Here is a 16,717-nt window from a genome sequence, read left to right on the forward strand (position 1 = left end):
TCTCCGTGTATTGTTATCAAACCTAATGTTTTTGCGAATTAAAATAAAAACGTATTGAAATAGCAAACATTTTGCAGAAAAGTAAATTATGTTTTTAATTTCTTAATGTTTTACATGAATAGATTTTAATGTTAAATATATTTTCATATTTTTGTATTCAAAGATAGAGAATATAAAGTTCTGACCCGAAGAGACAGCTTACAATATGCTTCTGTTTATGCTTCTTAACTACTACAAAAATAATTGTGTTAACTTACTATTCAAAGATTTCAAGGATTTTCTAAAGAAAATTAATTTTTCTTTTACCTAGTTAAAAAGTGATTTAAAGTGATCAAGAGAAGAGTTTCTAAAAGAGAAAACTTTGTTATGCTATAAATGCGTAAAAAGTCTTAAATTGACCACTAAACAGACATTTTAATTTCAAATATTCGATAATTAAATTTTCTGAACAATAGTGTTTCTTGAAAGGACTGAGAGCGTAATTTCAAATGACCCTTCATGCACTTGCGCATTTCTTTCTTATAAGAAACAAATAGAGAAATTCACAGAATAAACACTTTTGGATTGAGGAAAATGACGTTTTTGAACAGATTAAGGTATTAAGGGTACAGTTGTAAATCTGCAGCTTTGCTATCTTTGCATGGAGGGTCACTTGAAATTATGCTTGTAGCTCTTACAGTCCATTTTAAAGAGCACCTTTTTGAAAACTTTGCTCAGATGTTAAAACTATAATTTTTTTGCTTTAAACTTTTAATTTGTGCAAAACTGTAAATGGGAAGACCTGGGGTGACTTGAAATGTTTATTTATGTAAGCTGTGAAGGATAAGGATGTTTAGTAAAGGATTATATTTCAACTTCCTCTCTACACAATTTACAGGCTAGAAAACAAACAATTAAGATAAAGTTCGACATAAATTTAACAAAAGAATTTTTAGAATATTGAAAAAGGGTAAATAAGGTTCGGTAAAAATAACTGCAAAATTTTGCAGCAAAAAACGATTCTATCACGCAGAATTGCAAGAAACTAGTTTGCATTGCGTAAAATTGCGCCATGATGATTGCATATTTATAGAAACAATCTATAATTGCACGAAAAGAGTAAGTTTAATTATTTAATTTTTAAACAGGGAAAGGCAAGGGTTTTCGTATCGTCCTGTACGCCTTAATATTATGCCGTAAATACTAGATCCTAGATACTAGATACTAGATACATTCTAAAATACGAATTCAAAAAGTGTTGACAGCAAAATTTCAATGATTGCCAAATAAGCTTATTTGCAGTCATCCAACCTTTTCAGGCCAAATAAACGATTTTTCTTGATTATAAGCGATTAGTGTCGTTAAATTGGAAAACTATTCAACTTTTACCACCATTAAGCGATCTTTTTGATTTCGCAATTTTCGAGTGAAGCAATAAACATATTTTACCAAAAATACTAAATCAGTGGCAACCAACATATATTAAGCAATGTGTCTTTACCCTTACAACAAAATTGCCAATTTTAATGTAGAAAAGAAAAAAATATTTACCACAAAATTTAAAAATATTAAAAAATTGAACCGTATTTTGTGTGAAATGTATAGCTCGTGGATCAAAATTGCAACGGGGCAGCTGGTAGCTGTGTCCGTTAAACTATAAAACGAAGAGACTGTCCAAAAATATTTCTTTTATCTTTTCTTTATTGCATCCAGAGTTTCATGATTCAGAACAGTATCATTTAAATCTTTATCAGAGAAACTATGGTGAAAATATTGTAGTTTTTATCTTTAAAAGTGATAAATTCTGAAAATTTTGTTCTTTATGTTTATATTTTTTTAGAGGAACCGCAGCTAGAAATGAAAAACTTTAAGATGTAAAAGCTATAGTTTCAGTAGAAGCAAATATTTCCATTTACTGTTAGCTTTGATTGAAGGATTCATAACTCTAATTGGATAATGAGATAGATAGAAAGATAGATGTTACCGCCAAAATATTTCTATTGGTTCAGAAAAGACAACAAACACGTGACCATGAACCCTGATTGAACGCAAATGGACTCGGCATACAGAAGTGTTTATTAATGCTAAAACTAGGGTCTAAAGAGGGCCTCTGGGTCACTTGAAAAGATGGAAATTCCCGATTCACAACGGTACCCTCAAAACCTGTGTCTGATTAAGCATGAATTAGTTATTAATGATTTTTGTTTTGCAATTGTGGTTTCTCTACAAGAGTGATTCTTACTTCAAGAAAGCAAAAGGAATTGTCAGAATTAAACACTTTTAAGCCCAGAAAAATGACACTACCTTCTACATTGTCGATTAGATAAAGGTACCTTTGCGAATCAGGCATTTCTGGAGGGTCACTTGAAATTAAGCATACTGTCCCTTTAAAATAAATTTCACAGCAGTTGCAGCAAGTCAGTCCACCACTTTGATTTATTTAAAGGGAGTGTTTGCGAAAAATGAAAGGGGGTATAGGCTTAATGCGATAAAAAACGCTTTTGATCGCTACTGATTCTACTTCTATCTGTTGTGTCTATAAGGAGAAAATTGTTAAAAACGACTCACATCGAAGAACGTAGTAGCGATCAAAAGCGCTTTTTTATCGCATTAAGCCTATACCCCCTTTTGTTTTTTCGCGAACACTCCCTTTAAAATGAGACAAATTTTCGGGACACCTTATACTGTTGAACAGATTAAAACTTAACTTGTTGTAGAGTTCTCATTAAACCAATTAGACTAAATATAATCTTTTATATAGACCTCGGCAATTAGAGGAATTGATATTGGTAATTAAACCAAGTTCGCGCCACACTAGAAAAACCGGTTTTAAATATTGAAGCATGTTTACTAATTGGTCCAACTAATATTTGCTGTTTGGAATAAATTATGGCATCATTATTCATAAATTTACTTTTCTCTTTTGTTCATTGTATTTCAAGCTTGGTGTCCAAACTATAGAGTTGGACAAATTAAAATGTTTGAGGGAAATTTTATTTAAACTTATTGTTAACTATGGCTATAAAACTATGGCTATAAAACTATGGCTATAAAACTATAGCTATAAAACTATGGCTATAAAACTATGGCTATAAAACTATAGCTATAAAACTATAGCTATAAAACTATGGCTATAAAACTATGGATATAAAACTATAGCTATAAAACTATGGCTATAAAACTATGGCTATAAAACTATAGCTATAAAACTATGGCTATAAAACTATGGCTATAAAACTATGGATATAAAACTTTGGCTATAAAATTATTGCTGTAAAACTATGGCTATAAAGATAAAGCAATGGCTATAAAATATGGCTATAAAACTAGGGCTATAAAACTATGGCTATACAACTATGGCTAAAAAATTAGGGCTATAAAACTAGGGCTATAAAACTATGGCTATAAAACTATTGCTATAAAACTATGGCTATAAAACTATGGCTGTAAAACTATGGCTATAGAAATAAAACTAATGCTATAAAACTATGGCTATACAATTATGCCTATAAAACTTTGGCTATAAAACTATGGCTATAAAACAATGGCTATAAAACGATGGCTATAAAACGATGGTTATAAAACTATGTCTATAAAACTATGGCTATAAAACCATGGCTATAAAACTATGGCTTTAAAACGAAATATATATTTTTGCAAATGTTTGTGAACGAAAAAAAGGCAATATTTGTCAGGAAACGTAAACTTGTTAAAAAAAAACATATTAAAAATATAAAATAATATTTTTGAAAATAGTTTTCAAAAAACAATGCCGGTTTCAAAAAGACATACAAACCAATGTTTTTATTGCATCCTATAAATAAAAATTCAAAAACACAAGTTTTGATAATTAAAACAATAAACTTGCACATGTTTTGTCCTGGTTAGATATGTTTATCTAATAATCATCTTTGGGCATAAAAATATATTAATTGGAAATAACGCCCTAGACTTGGTGGCTTAGATAGTTTAAGCGCTTGCCAATAATTAAATATATTATTTATTAAGATAATTAAATTATTAACTAGTACATAACTTTAATTTAAGGCAGGCTTTATCTAGATTATTTTAGAAAACATTTATAACTTGTCTATTGCTTTTAATACGAATATATATAAACAGCCAGAGAGAACCACAAGTTATAACTCTAAATAGTCTAACGAACATGAGACGCAACAATTGTACAAGTGTAAACTGACCCATTTTAATTAATAAACATGTTCTAATAATTCACAATTAAAACTGTATTGCTAGCTTTGTAACATCATTAAAATCTCAAAGTATTGCGATAATGTCGTCCTCCTATTCCACATTTTTCTGGTTCTCACTGTATTTTCATATTAGGTATTCTTTTTGTATTAGAATTTTGGGTTGAACTATACAATAACAAAAACTTATTAAACCAGGTACACTGGAAACAAAAATATTTGCATTCCATATTTTGTCAATTGTCCAATCAAAACTGAAGCTAGAGACACATCACGCAAATCTGCCCCTTTAGTAAAAGTAAATTCAACCTTTATAAAGCATAAAGTCTGACCACGTCAACCTTGTTGCACCGCCTAGTCCCGTCCATAGAGCTAGGTATAGTACAAACTGGGACCGGACAGGTTGACCCGGCTCGGCTCGGCTGTCCGTGACACAGTTTTCTGCCCAGAAATTGTTGTACCTACAAAAAAACTGTAACAGTCGGAGAGTTCAGACCTATTCATGGCGACACTTCAAAGACGACCCAGTCTAGTTTCATGGCTGTATTTTCATTACTTTAATCAGTTAAAGACGGGATTTTATAGACTTTATATTGTATACTAAATATTATAATAGTGTGGAGGGTAGGGTTACCACCTGGACTGTGTAGATGGACCACGCATGTCCAAATTTTTTGGTCCAATTATAAAAAATTGTACTTTTAATATCTTTTTTAATCAAACTTTAGATTAGACTTTTTTGTTGCATTGTACATTTAAATTAAAAAAAATTTTAGAAATTTTTTCTATATGTTTTGAGACGTTGTTCGTCCAGCGTAAACAACGGTATCTTGGGGTCTTTATCTTTATAATACATTCTTAGCTAGATTATTATAAAATATTTTAGTATCTACAGTAGAAATAAAATATTTTAGTATCTACAGTATAAAATATTTTAGTATCTACAGTAATATGTGTGGAAAGAAATAGCTATTGAGGTTCGATTGTAAAACGAATTTGAGCGAAGCTGGGACGAATTATTCTTTCTGTTCTGATTAAAATCAAGTTGAATATTCTATCCCTCTAGGGTATCAAATATAAAATATATTAAATAAATTCAAAAACGAATATATTGAAAGCATTGAATAAAACTTAAAGTATTAAGTACAGAAATGAAATGAAAAAAAATTAAAATTTGATATTTGTATTAATAATAGAAAAACATCATCATCGGAATACTAATACAGTGACACTTTTTCCTTGGAAACACTCCAATACTGTATCCAGAAAAAGTGGTAAGTTTCGAGGATCTCCGATGAAACATCAGAAAGGGGGGGGGGCAATGAAAAGAGGTTTCCGATATTATTCCAATTATGAAAATTGTTTTTGTATTAGTGGAACATTTCTATATGCTCTTGCAATTGTAAAAAAGCCTTCCTAGGCATCCCGATTCCCTTTAGGGAAGATATTGTCGTTTTTCTAGCTGGAATGATGTTAAATTCTTGCAATTTCCTTCATTGTTTCTGCAGAAAAATTCTCATGTCAAATCAAAATAAATTTATGTTAATCTAAAATCGCTCAAGATTTCAATAATAAGTTCTCAATGTTCTGAAAAGTTTTGTAAGAATACAAAAGTGACAAATTATAATATGAAACCAATAAAAGGAATTGAGTCTTTGCCACAAACTCAAATTGTCTAATCCCTATATCTTTGCAACTTGATGGTGCAAATCTTTGATATTTTGAACTTAGGTAACTTGATCAAACAGAATTGATAGTATGAAATTTCTAAGGTCTTCGACATAGAGATGCAAAGATATAGGGATTAAAAAATCAGAGTTTGTGACAAAGACTCAATCTCTTTGTCTTTCTCATACTTTGGCATGTATAATCCAAATACGAACTATAAAAGATCACAGAGTCATACCACTAATGTTGCATAAATTTTCCTTATGTTATAAATGAAATTGGAGCAATTCACTAGTCACTTTTATAGAGCAAGAAACCATAATTGAAAATTATCGATTAAAACAAATTATGGATTATGGAATTATGATTAGAAATGAACCGGTGGTTTGTGAATAGGACATGCCAATTTATAAATGGAGAGTAGCTTAATGACCTATACACTATACAGTCCCTTTCAAAGCTTTTCTTAAAACATCTGTATCCGAGTATATACGGGTGTGGTATATAGAGAGGGTTGATTATATAACCCTCTATCTTGGGATTACACTCGACCCATTGTGTCCTAAACTAAATTTATGGTTTCAATTCGCAACAGCACTCGTCTAGCGAGCCCGGGACGCGTGGCAGATCGCGCATTCTTCGGCGAGGTTTCGCGGTTTTTTCAATTTTGATTTCCCTCTACATATTTCCTGTCGGAATGAGACGGGCCGGCGGCGGGATTTAAAGCCAAGCCGCTGAGCTTGTTTAGTTCAACTTGAGCCGGGATGAGAGCCTAATATAGCTTTAGTGCTTTAAAATATGTATGCAAAAGAATACTAGTTATATAACATAAACATTTAAAAATACCAGTTGTTACAAGTCTAACATGCGTATAGTTACAACGAAAATTAGTGATTCTACATAATAATATACATACATAAAAATAAATACTCCGACAATTAAGTATCATTTAGCAGAAGGTAAGCGCGAATATAAATGCAATTTTCAAAAAAAATCAACTCTTTTTTTGGAACCAATGTCTCTTATTTCTGAAACTATTGTGTTTAAAGTTTTCAAACACATTTTGGATTATTTTAAGCAAATTAGTTTTTTTTTTCTATTAATAAGGGATTACCTTGTAAGTTGAAAAAGTAAAGTGTGTGTATCTAATTTCATTCAGTCTAGAGGTGTACATTTTTGAATTTCATATGACCCTATCCTACATCCTTACTCCTCTACTCCTCTACTCCTCTACTCCTCTACTCATGTATTGTTATCAAATATTTTGGTTTCCTCCCTCTCCGTGTATTGTTATCAAATATTTTGAGTTTCCAAAACAATTAAGAACATTTATCATTTTATGTTGTTTGAAAAAAATGAATTTTTTATGTGTGTGTCAGATATTAGTTTGCCTGAAAATATAATTTTTTCTCCACCTAAAGAACAGTCCCATGCACTATGATCTTGCCAGACTACATTAGTTGCATAAAACGTGCTGGGTCGACTTTACACTGGGTAGTCCAGTCTGGACGGTACGACCTAATGTACATGTTGTACCGGCTCGGATCATGCCAATTTTAGAGTGGATGCCCAGTACCTTCCTTTCCCTGATTTAGTTTTACCTTCACATATAAAAGTCAACCTTTAATGCAAACTATAAGTTAAGAATATTCCTCAATTGTATTCTCTAATTTTTATTACATTTGAAAAATCTTGACTCTGCAGCAGTAAATATATATAAGATTTTTTCAAAATTTCGTTAAAAGCCAAAATTTTATTTTATCTGAAAAATGGAAAACACCAACCCTAGGTTCTAAATAGTCGTCCGATGGAAATTGTTAGACTAATTAATTAAAGGGTTTTATGAGTTCTGATCGGAAACAAAAATATAAAAGAAGATTACTATTTTTCAATAATATTTTCACGTTTTCTTCCGAAAAAATCTCCTAAGCTGAAAACTTTAGAATCGGATACCGATCGCTTAATCTGGATATCCATTGTGTACACTTTTGGATTGATGCTATATCCGCTCATTTTTTCTCTCTCTTTTTGGATACATTCCAACCAATGAAAGTTCTCTCATTAAATGGTGCGTAAAAGTTTGAATTTTCTGGCATCTTATTGGCTGTTTCGGATTCTGATTGGTTAAATTTTAGACACAATTTTTTAGATACAAACTAAAGGTTAAATAACTTTAAGATTAACAAAAAGAGGGGATGGATAATTGCTCTCGATGTGAGCAATTTTAAAGTTTTCAGCTCTGAAAACATATGTTCGGTACTTGCAATCTTAATCCTCGCAGAAATTCATGTCACTCATGTCACGTCGAATTTTATTGTCATTCTGTATCTTTTATGATTTAACAACAAAAAAAAAGTTTGCTTTATTTTTAAGGAAATAAGTTGAGTTTTAGATTAAAAGTCTGTTCTTCGCTCGTTTATCTACAGGTGTTTTGGCAAAAAAAAAATACATTTTAGAAAAGCTCTATATTTTTTTAAAGAAAATTTTCGAAAACGCTCCTTTAGAATTAGTAAAGTCTTTGAAAGGAAAAAAATGACCAAGAAAACTTATTCAAATTCGCCTTTTTAAAAGAAACGATTTGTTTTCCGAAACCAGTTTTAGAAAACTTTTTACCCATAAAAACCCAACATGATGGATGTCACTGAAATAGAATTAAATAATTCTGACATTATAAAAAGGTTTGACCGACCCACAAGCAAACAAACAATTAGCTCAAACCTACCCTACAAAAAGTATTCAATTAAAATTCCGTTACGCAGGGCAGACATATATATCTACATATACAATAAATCCGTACATTATACATAATACAGTGTATATGATATGTATATACACACACTACCTTTAGAAATTAACTGTACATGGTTCATGGGACATGGGACATGGGATATAAGAGACATTTGACATTGAACTGGGAACATCTGGCATGGGACACGGGACAATTGATCTAGTAAATCTGAAATGGGACATCTAAAATGAGACATGGGACATTTGAATTGGGACATCTGTAATGGGACAAAGAACATCGACATTGCAGTCATCGGGACATGCGGAAAGGTTCGTATAGTATGGGACATGGGACATCTGACACGGGATATGGGACATCTGACACGGGACATGGGACATCTGACACGGGATATGGGACATCTGACACGGGATATGGGACATCTGACACGGGACATGGGACATCTGACTCGGATTTGTATGTGGTAAAAGTAGCCTCAAACCTAGTTTACTAAAAAAAATTTAATGAGCCGATTAACAACGGGAACCTTAAAAGCTCTGTCTGATTAAGATTGCGTATGATAATCAAAATTTCCTCTTTAAATAAATTTATCACTTTTAATTGTGGTCTTCAGAAACAATGAAGGATATTGGTAAAATTAAACGTTTTTCAAGCTAAAACAACGATATTTTAACTATATAATTAATTAGAAAAAGATTCTGGGTAATATTGTTAATTGGCGTTGGGTGTCTTCAAATTGAGGATAAATTTGAGACTCGGCTCAAATATGGTTGGTTCCACTTAAAATTCTATCCAATATTTCAAGATTTAAGCAGGCGTTTAATGAACCCGGTTTTTTGGCGGATTTGAGACGCGGCTCAAATTCATTAATTTCGGACTCTGTCCATTTAAGCTGATGTGTAAAGAGTTTATATTCGACAATGTGAAGATACAGCTCTGTTTGATTTTTTTAGAAATGTGTAATTGGTGATTAAATTTCCAAAATTGTTTTATTCTATTTAAGATCGGATCTAATTTCATAACTATTTAAAGCCTGTTAAATCTTGCAATAAAAAAGATGAAAAGACTTGTACCAAATAAAATGAAGGAGGGGNTTAACACTCGAGAAAAATCTAATTTTCTACTCCTTATGTTTTTTGCAACCTGATGTTGATAATTGATATTATAAACTTTGAATATTAGATTTTAAAGAATTCATAGTTTGAATAATTAAAGGTCCACGGCATCACTTTGCTAAGATTGTAATAATAATTCGTGGCGAGTATTCAGTTCCTTTTATTTCAGGATCCAGCAATGTGATCAGCATGCCCCTGCTCCTGCTCCATCATGGAGCAGAACCTATCTGGAGCTGAACCCGGAGCTGAAAAGTACCACCTGCCTGAACTCACTGAACCTAGCCACCTAAACCTGATAGAACCCGGAGATAGGGTGGATGAAAGGACTGGGATGAGTGTTGAAGATGTATCCGGGTCTACCTAGAGTCCTAGCTCTCGTCCTTATCCTTCTCCGTCCTAGCTCCAGTGTCAGGGTTCATATAATCCACTGGAACAGTTCTAATCCTATGTTTAGGATTGATAACACAGATCATATACTGGATGTGAACCAGGTAACTCGAAGCGCCATGCATTTTTACAAAAGCCTAAATTATCGATTTCAAAAAAAAGCCGTATTTACCATTACAGAAGTAAGTTAAAGAATCGAATTTTTCTCTCAAACTCTGATTTTTGTGGCAAATACTCATCATTTGTAGATTAGAATCATCATTACAACAATACTATTTCTTCACATTGTAACTTCACAGTAACTTCTAGATTTTAAAATTTTAAAATTCAAAATTCAGAAATTGAAATACCTCATTAAAATTTAATTAGTTGAAATTACATTTTTCTCCAAGCACCAAAAGTGTTGAAAGTAGTGTCATTTAAAAAAATTTTACTTTAATATTTGATGATTTATTTGTAATCAAAAAATTTCACCACGATGCTAAGAAGTAAAGATTTGATTATACATAATACAAGTTTTAAACTAAACACATACTTTTTAATTTAAAACAACAAAGAATCTTGCAAATTTTGAACACGCAACAATTTCCTAATTTGAAAATACGTGCAATTTTATTGGCATAAGATTGGTCTATGTAATTGCAGCCTTATATATGTGCATAAAACAGAGAAAAGCGTCAAAATACGTTTTATATATACCAAAAAGCGTCAGTATATTTTAATACGCTGCGAACAGTTTAAATAAATGTTAGTTCAACTCATACAAACTGACAAAGATATGTAACACATTGAAAATATATTTTGTATTTTCAAACAATTTGTTTTATTTTGTCGAAATTGACGTAAAAGTAACATTTTAAGTTTTGTTCATCTGAAGTAGGAATTTTAGGCATTTCTAACTTTTCTTTTAAACATAATTAGTGTTTTAACTATTAATGTACGGCTGATTTAGAAAGTGCGGGATATTTTTTTTTTTTTTGCGGGACAAGTATCTAATGGTTTATATTCAAGGGATATTTTACATGGGTGAGACATGTTTGACCTCTAAATTGTCAGTACATTAGTAATTTTATGTCACATTGCGATCACATACCATCTATTTGGGATGTGTTAAGAATAAATTTTAAATTTCAAATGAAAAAAATATTTTCATGAAATAAATTTTTTTTTGATAACGCAAAATTCACAAAATTTGCCAAGAAAATGCGCAATCAAAACAATATTTTCTTAAATGCATGGAATTAAGGTGGATCTTATTTTTCTAAATAATCCCTAGGGATTATTTAGAAAAAAATGGGGGAAATTTAGAAATTGTACATGAAAATATTATGGATATTAAGTTAGGCAAATTGACATAAAATTTGTTTTAATTTTTATTTTAGATAATTTTTTATGCTTTAGTTTATTGTATAAAAAGTACACAATTTTATTGTATAAAAAGTACAAAATTTTATTGTATAAAAAGTACAAAAGTGTATTGTATAAAAAGTACAAAATTTTATTTTATATAAAGTACAAAATTTATTATGTTTAATAACACAGGATAGAGAAAATCCCGCCATATACATATATTTCTACTATTCACTAGTAATCAAATTAAAGTTGAATGTCTTTGTAATCTATTTCAATTTTTTAACTATTAGAGGTTGTAATTTTTGAATTGTTAATCGTTAATCCGTTTCTTTTATTGAAAGTCTGTCAAACTTAGCTTAGTCCTTTTGAATATCTCTAAAACTATATTCTCGACTAAAGAGAGATTTTTAAACACATTAAGCACTTAATCGATTGAAATTAAAGGCATGGTAAATTAGCGCTGTTTCATACAAAAGTTCGAACCTCATAGATATTTAATTCGATCAGAACACACACGATGTATTCACTATTTAGACATTTTCTTTTTCTTATATTTTTTAATTATTATTTAAATAATCACTCCCTCCAGAAGAGAAGGGAGGGGGGGGGGTTCACCCATCTGCAGGGTATTTTTAATTAATTAAGTGAAATGATTGGATATTTTGATATTTTTTCTTAAGTTATTTATTCCCAATGAGCCTTGATCAGAAATTTGACTAAAATACTGGGGTTGAAGAATTTTTTTAACTTATTTATTTCCAAATATATATCCCTGTAATTATGTACTGTTGTACAGGGTAACATGCCGTGGGAGTACGACCAAGTAAACCTAATCTGTCCCTGGTACAACGGTACACGGGTACATGACGAGGAGAAGGAGAAATATATCATTTATAATGTGTCACAGGTAAACAATAACAATAACAATAACAATAACAATAACAATAACATTAACAATAACAATAATAATAACAATAACAATAACAATAACAATAACAATAACAATAACAATAACAATAACATTAACAATAACAATAATAATAATAATAACAATAACAATAACAATAACAAAACAATAAAAATAACAATAACAATTACAATAATAATAACAATAACAATAACAATAACGATAACAATAACAATAACAAAAACAATAACAATAACAATAACAATGACAATAACAATGACAATAACAATAACAATAACAATAACAATGATAATAACGATAACAATAACAATAACAAAAATAATAACGATAACGATAACAATAACAATAACAATAACAATAACAATAACAATAACAATAACAATAACAATAACAATAACAATAACAATAACAATAACAATAACAATAACANTGAATATTATAATTTTTTATGTATCTAATATACAAAATAGTAACAGGAATCATATGCTGTATAGCAAGAAAAGAATAAATTGCAATTACAATTACAATAACAAAGACAATCATAAGAAGAATATTAATACTTATAATGGTGTGTAGTTTAAATTTATTTAGATATTTCGAAAAAATATGCGACATTAAACATTAATCTTTGATTTAATATGTATAGTTCTTGTAAAATCGGAACTTTCCATGCATGCTTCAACATGGAACAAAAAAATTTTAGTTGTTTCTAAATTAACATTTTACTGAGATCAGATTAATTTACAGAACAATACATGAATTACAATTAACTATAAACTATTAAATTTTAACAATAAAATAAGTTTCACATTAAATATGAATTATAATCAAAGAAAATAGAATATATATTAGAGTGGAATTTAGACAATCCTTCGGTATGAATTTTTTCAGTCCCTTTCAGCCTGAAAGGGAGTTCAAAGTGTACAAATCATGTAAATGTTCACAAATTATATGCAGTCGAGTACATTAATACAGTATGTTCCCTAGACTATCCATTTCAATTTCGAATTTTTTAAAGCTGTTAAATAAACTTTATAATGTGTTATGTGTGTATAAAAACATCATTGATTTATAGTTATAACGGAAAATCGTTGTTTGTAAAGTGAAAGGCATAGAGTCTATGTGAAATGATCATTGGTCAATTATGAAACCAGCCTATTTCATAATTTGGTTTTCTTTGAATATTAATTTTAGATTTTCTATAAATGATGTTCCAGGGCCCAAAAGGCTATGTAGCTATGCAGTATGGAAACAGTACAACAAAATGGCCGGTTTACACTTTTTTCTAGTAAATTCCACTTTAATTCTAATCTCTTTGATTATAATCCATAAAATTTTGCCAGGGACCAGAATTAATTAATGTAAAGATAAGATTGAACCGCAAAAACTCGGTTCAACCACTTCTCTAGCTTGAACCAACACACCAGAGAAGTGGTTGAACTACGTGCGCGCAGTTCAGCAACTTCTTGCTGTTCATTAAATCTGGTCTCTGATAATACATAGCGTTCTATATTTTTTTAATGTTTTAATTTTCATATTTTTGAGTTAATAATTCGACCAATTAGGATAAATATAACTTAAAAAATAACAATAATGATTAAAAATAATATGATAGAAATTTCAATAACTACTCAGATATAATATTTTTGAACTAATTTTAATTTTTTTGAACTAAACATAATATTTTCAAAATAATTTTCATATTTTATAATTGAACTTATTATTAGGATGAGTACGAGAGCTGTAGAATCCTTCAGGAGGATCCCAGGGTAGTAGCAGTTTGTGATAAACCGAACCAAAAACATCAGTTCACGATTACATTCAGGTATGTACATTGTACGTACATTATGCATTCATTATGTATCATGTGCACCGTTTCACATTGGAAGAAGGATAAAATTTTATGACTTAGATTTTTTAAAAGTGTAAAAAATGAATTATCAAAAGGAATAATTAAATATTTGAACAAATAAAACTGTACAGAGAAGAAAGATAATAGTAAAAAATAAGTAAAAGAAAAAAATCACAATTAAAAATTTTGAAAAAAATCAAAACTAGAAAAAGAAGAAAATGATAAATTTGAAAAATTAAAATTGATTTTAAAGGAAAAAGAAATTTTTTTTTAAAATTAGGAAGTTAAAGACCCGAAACTCCAGAAAATTAGGAAGTTAAAGACCCGAAACTCCAGAAAAAAACCCGAAATTTAAAAAAGAAATCTAAGAGATGGGAGTAATGTTGATGAAACTAGAAATGATGAAAGAAAGAATCGAAAAAAGAGAATATAAAAGACCGATTTAAAATTTAAAAATATAAAATATAAAAAGAGTTATTTATAAAAGATCTCCCTCCGATCCTCTATTATAAAAGAACCCCCTCCCTCCGATCCTCCATTATAAAAGAACCCCCTCCCCCAAGCCTCCATTATAAAAGAACCCCCTCCATCCCATCCTCCTTTATGCCCGTCTGAAGTCTGATGCTGGTAAAATTAGGAAATGATCAAACTTTGGTTTAAACTTGTATAAACATGTTTGACGGCTGTGAAATGAATGTACAGGGTGTGTTAGAAAAATGTATTTATTATCAGATCTTAATATGTTTACTCAATAGCTGCAGTTTGGAGTTTTACTCATTTATTCAAACCTTAGCTTGTGATTTATTTTACCATTTTTATATTTTATATATATTTGTATTACTGAATTATACACCTTGTAACTTTTAATTTCACACTCTGTATATATTCTAATACTTTTTTATACCGTCGTTTTATGAATTTTGTAACATTGTAGTTTTTATTTTGACAACCTGAAGATGTATTTACATTCAATACTTCTTTGCGTTGACACTCTGTTTGCTTATCAGTTTGTACACTGGTATTTTTTCCAAGGACATCCTGTAAATACATTTTTATTTGTCCACCCTGTGTGTTGTATATTTGTATCGTTTTTGTGTCTGGCTAGTTGTCTCTCGTGTCTTGTTCTGACATGATAATTTAAACTGAATTATACTTCAAACTGTCAAATTGATCAAACAAACATAAACTTCAAGAACATTCAATAAAAAACGTTAGCTTGGCCCACACACAAACATTTTTATAATAGCTCTCTCTCTCTCTCAGTCTCACTTTCCTTCTTGTATTTAAAACATTTTTGCCATTTTTATGACTTATCAATGTACACATACAGTGCACATAAAAGATTGTATTGTATAGACATAATCGTTGTGTCGCCTAGATACATATTCATTATTCATATGAAATATGAATATTATAATTTTTTATGTATCTAATATACAAATATACATAAATTCATCTCTATACATATTTACCAGATCTTTTTAAAGCTTGCCCAGTCTGAAATCCATTGTGTCTTCACAAAGCCCAAAGTTTTTCTATTTTCTCTTGAATAAGTTGAATAAATACTTTGCAAGGATACACCTAGATTAGTTTGTCTTATTGCAAAGCAAAACTAATATTTTGTAAAGATTTTTGCAGTGTTTTGCTTTGCAGACCTTAACTAAATAGACATGAGTTGAGACAGCGAAATGACATGTGTATAACAAGGCTATCTCGAGGAAGATGGGGGGGGGAGGGTCATAGTGTTTTAGGGAACGAAAAGTTTCGCGAAAAATGAGAAAATTTTCGTTCGTATCTCGCAAACTTTTTCGCAAAATTTTCAATTTATTGTGCAAAAAAACTCAGCATTATAAGTTTTATTATATGACAATTTATAATTTCTTTCCCGTATTTTTTTCGAAACATTTTTGCATCCCCACCCCAGATATTTTCGTATTTGTTTTTTCTCAAAATTTTTTGCATTTTGCTCGAGCGAACGAAATGCGAAAAATGCGATTTACCCTTTTCGCTGGAAACTCTAGGGAGTCATTGTCTGAGATGTAGGAGTTAGATTTACTTAACAATTATTTAATCTATATGAATACAAAAAACTTGATTTGAAACCGGCTGCGCGGTTAAAACAAAGGGTTCATTAAATATATCTGATTCAAATTTTAATCCCTCATACATCATAAATAAGATTTTATGGATAATACGTAAATTGATAAAGCTCTTTTTATGAGATTATGTTCTTATTTAAAATAATTTCAATTTAAGTTCATTTTGATACAAAAAATGAGGGTTTAACTTTTAAACAAGTATTTGAACTCATGGATTTAGTTCTTATTCCGCCGTATAATCAAAAGTATTTAATTTCTTATTTATGTATAGCGTTTTTAACATAATATTATATTTTTGAAAATTGAAAGTTATTAAGATGTATAATGAAGTAACAAAACGCAATGACATATTTTTTGTACATAAACTTTTTTAAAACTAAAT

General features: G+C 29.9%; 1 protein-coding gene across 2 annotated transcripts in view; it reads left to right on the top strand.

The window, feature by feature from the left end:
* Positions 1-6,592: 6,592 nt before the first annotated feature.
* The window catches only part of LOC111712932 (ephrin-B1), a 13,024-nt gene continuing 2,899 nt past the window's right edge, over positions 6,593-16,717 (top strand). The window contains exons 1-4 of one of the 2 annotated variants that reach the window (XM_023487691.1): positions 6,593-6,814; positions 9,886-10,207; positions 12,253-12,363; positions 14,112-14,209. In XM_023487691.1, coding sequence (XP_023343459.1) covers positions 10,061-10,207; positions 12,253-12,363; positions 14,112-14,209 — 356 coding nt within the window. In that variant the 5' untranslated portion in view covers positions 6,593-6,814; positions 9,886-10,060. Of the gene's footprint in view, positions 6,815-8,419; positions 8,913-9,885; positions 10,208-12,252; positions 12,364-14,111; positions 14,210-16,717 lie in introns of those variants that run through there. The other variant, XM_023487692.1, reaches the window with a different exon arrangement.

The sequence above is a fragment of the Eurytemora carolleeae genome, unplaced genomic scaffold, assembly GCF_000591075.1.
Source record: "Eurytemora carolleeae unplaced genomic scaffold, Eaff_2.0 scaffold669, whole genome shotgun sequence".
Lineage (NCBI taxonomy): Eukaryota > Metazoa > Arthropoda > Copepoda > Calanoida > Temoridae > Eurytemora > Eurytemora carolleeae.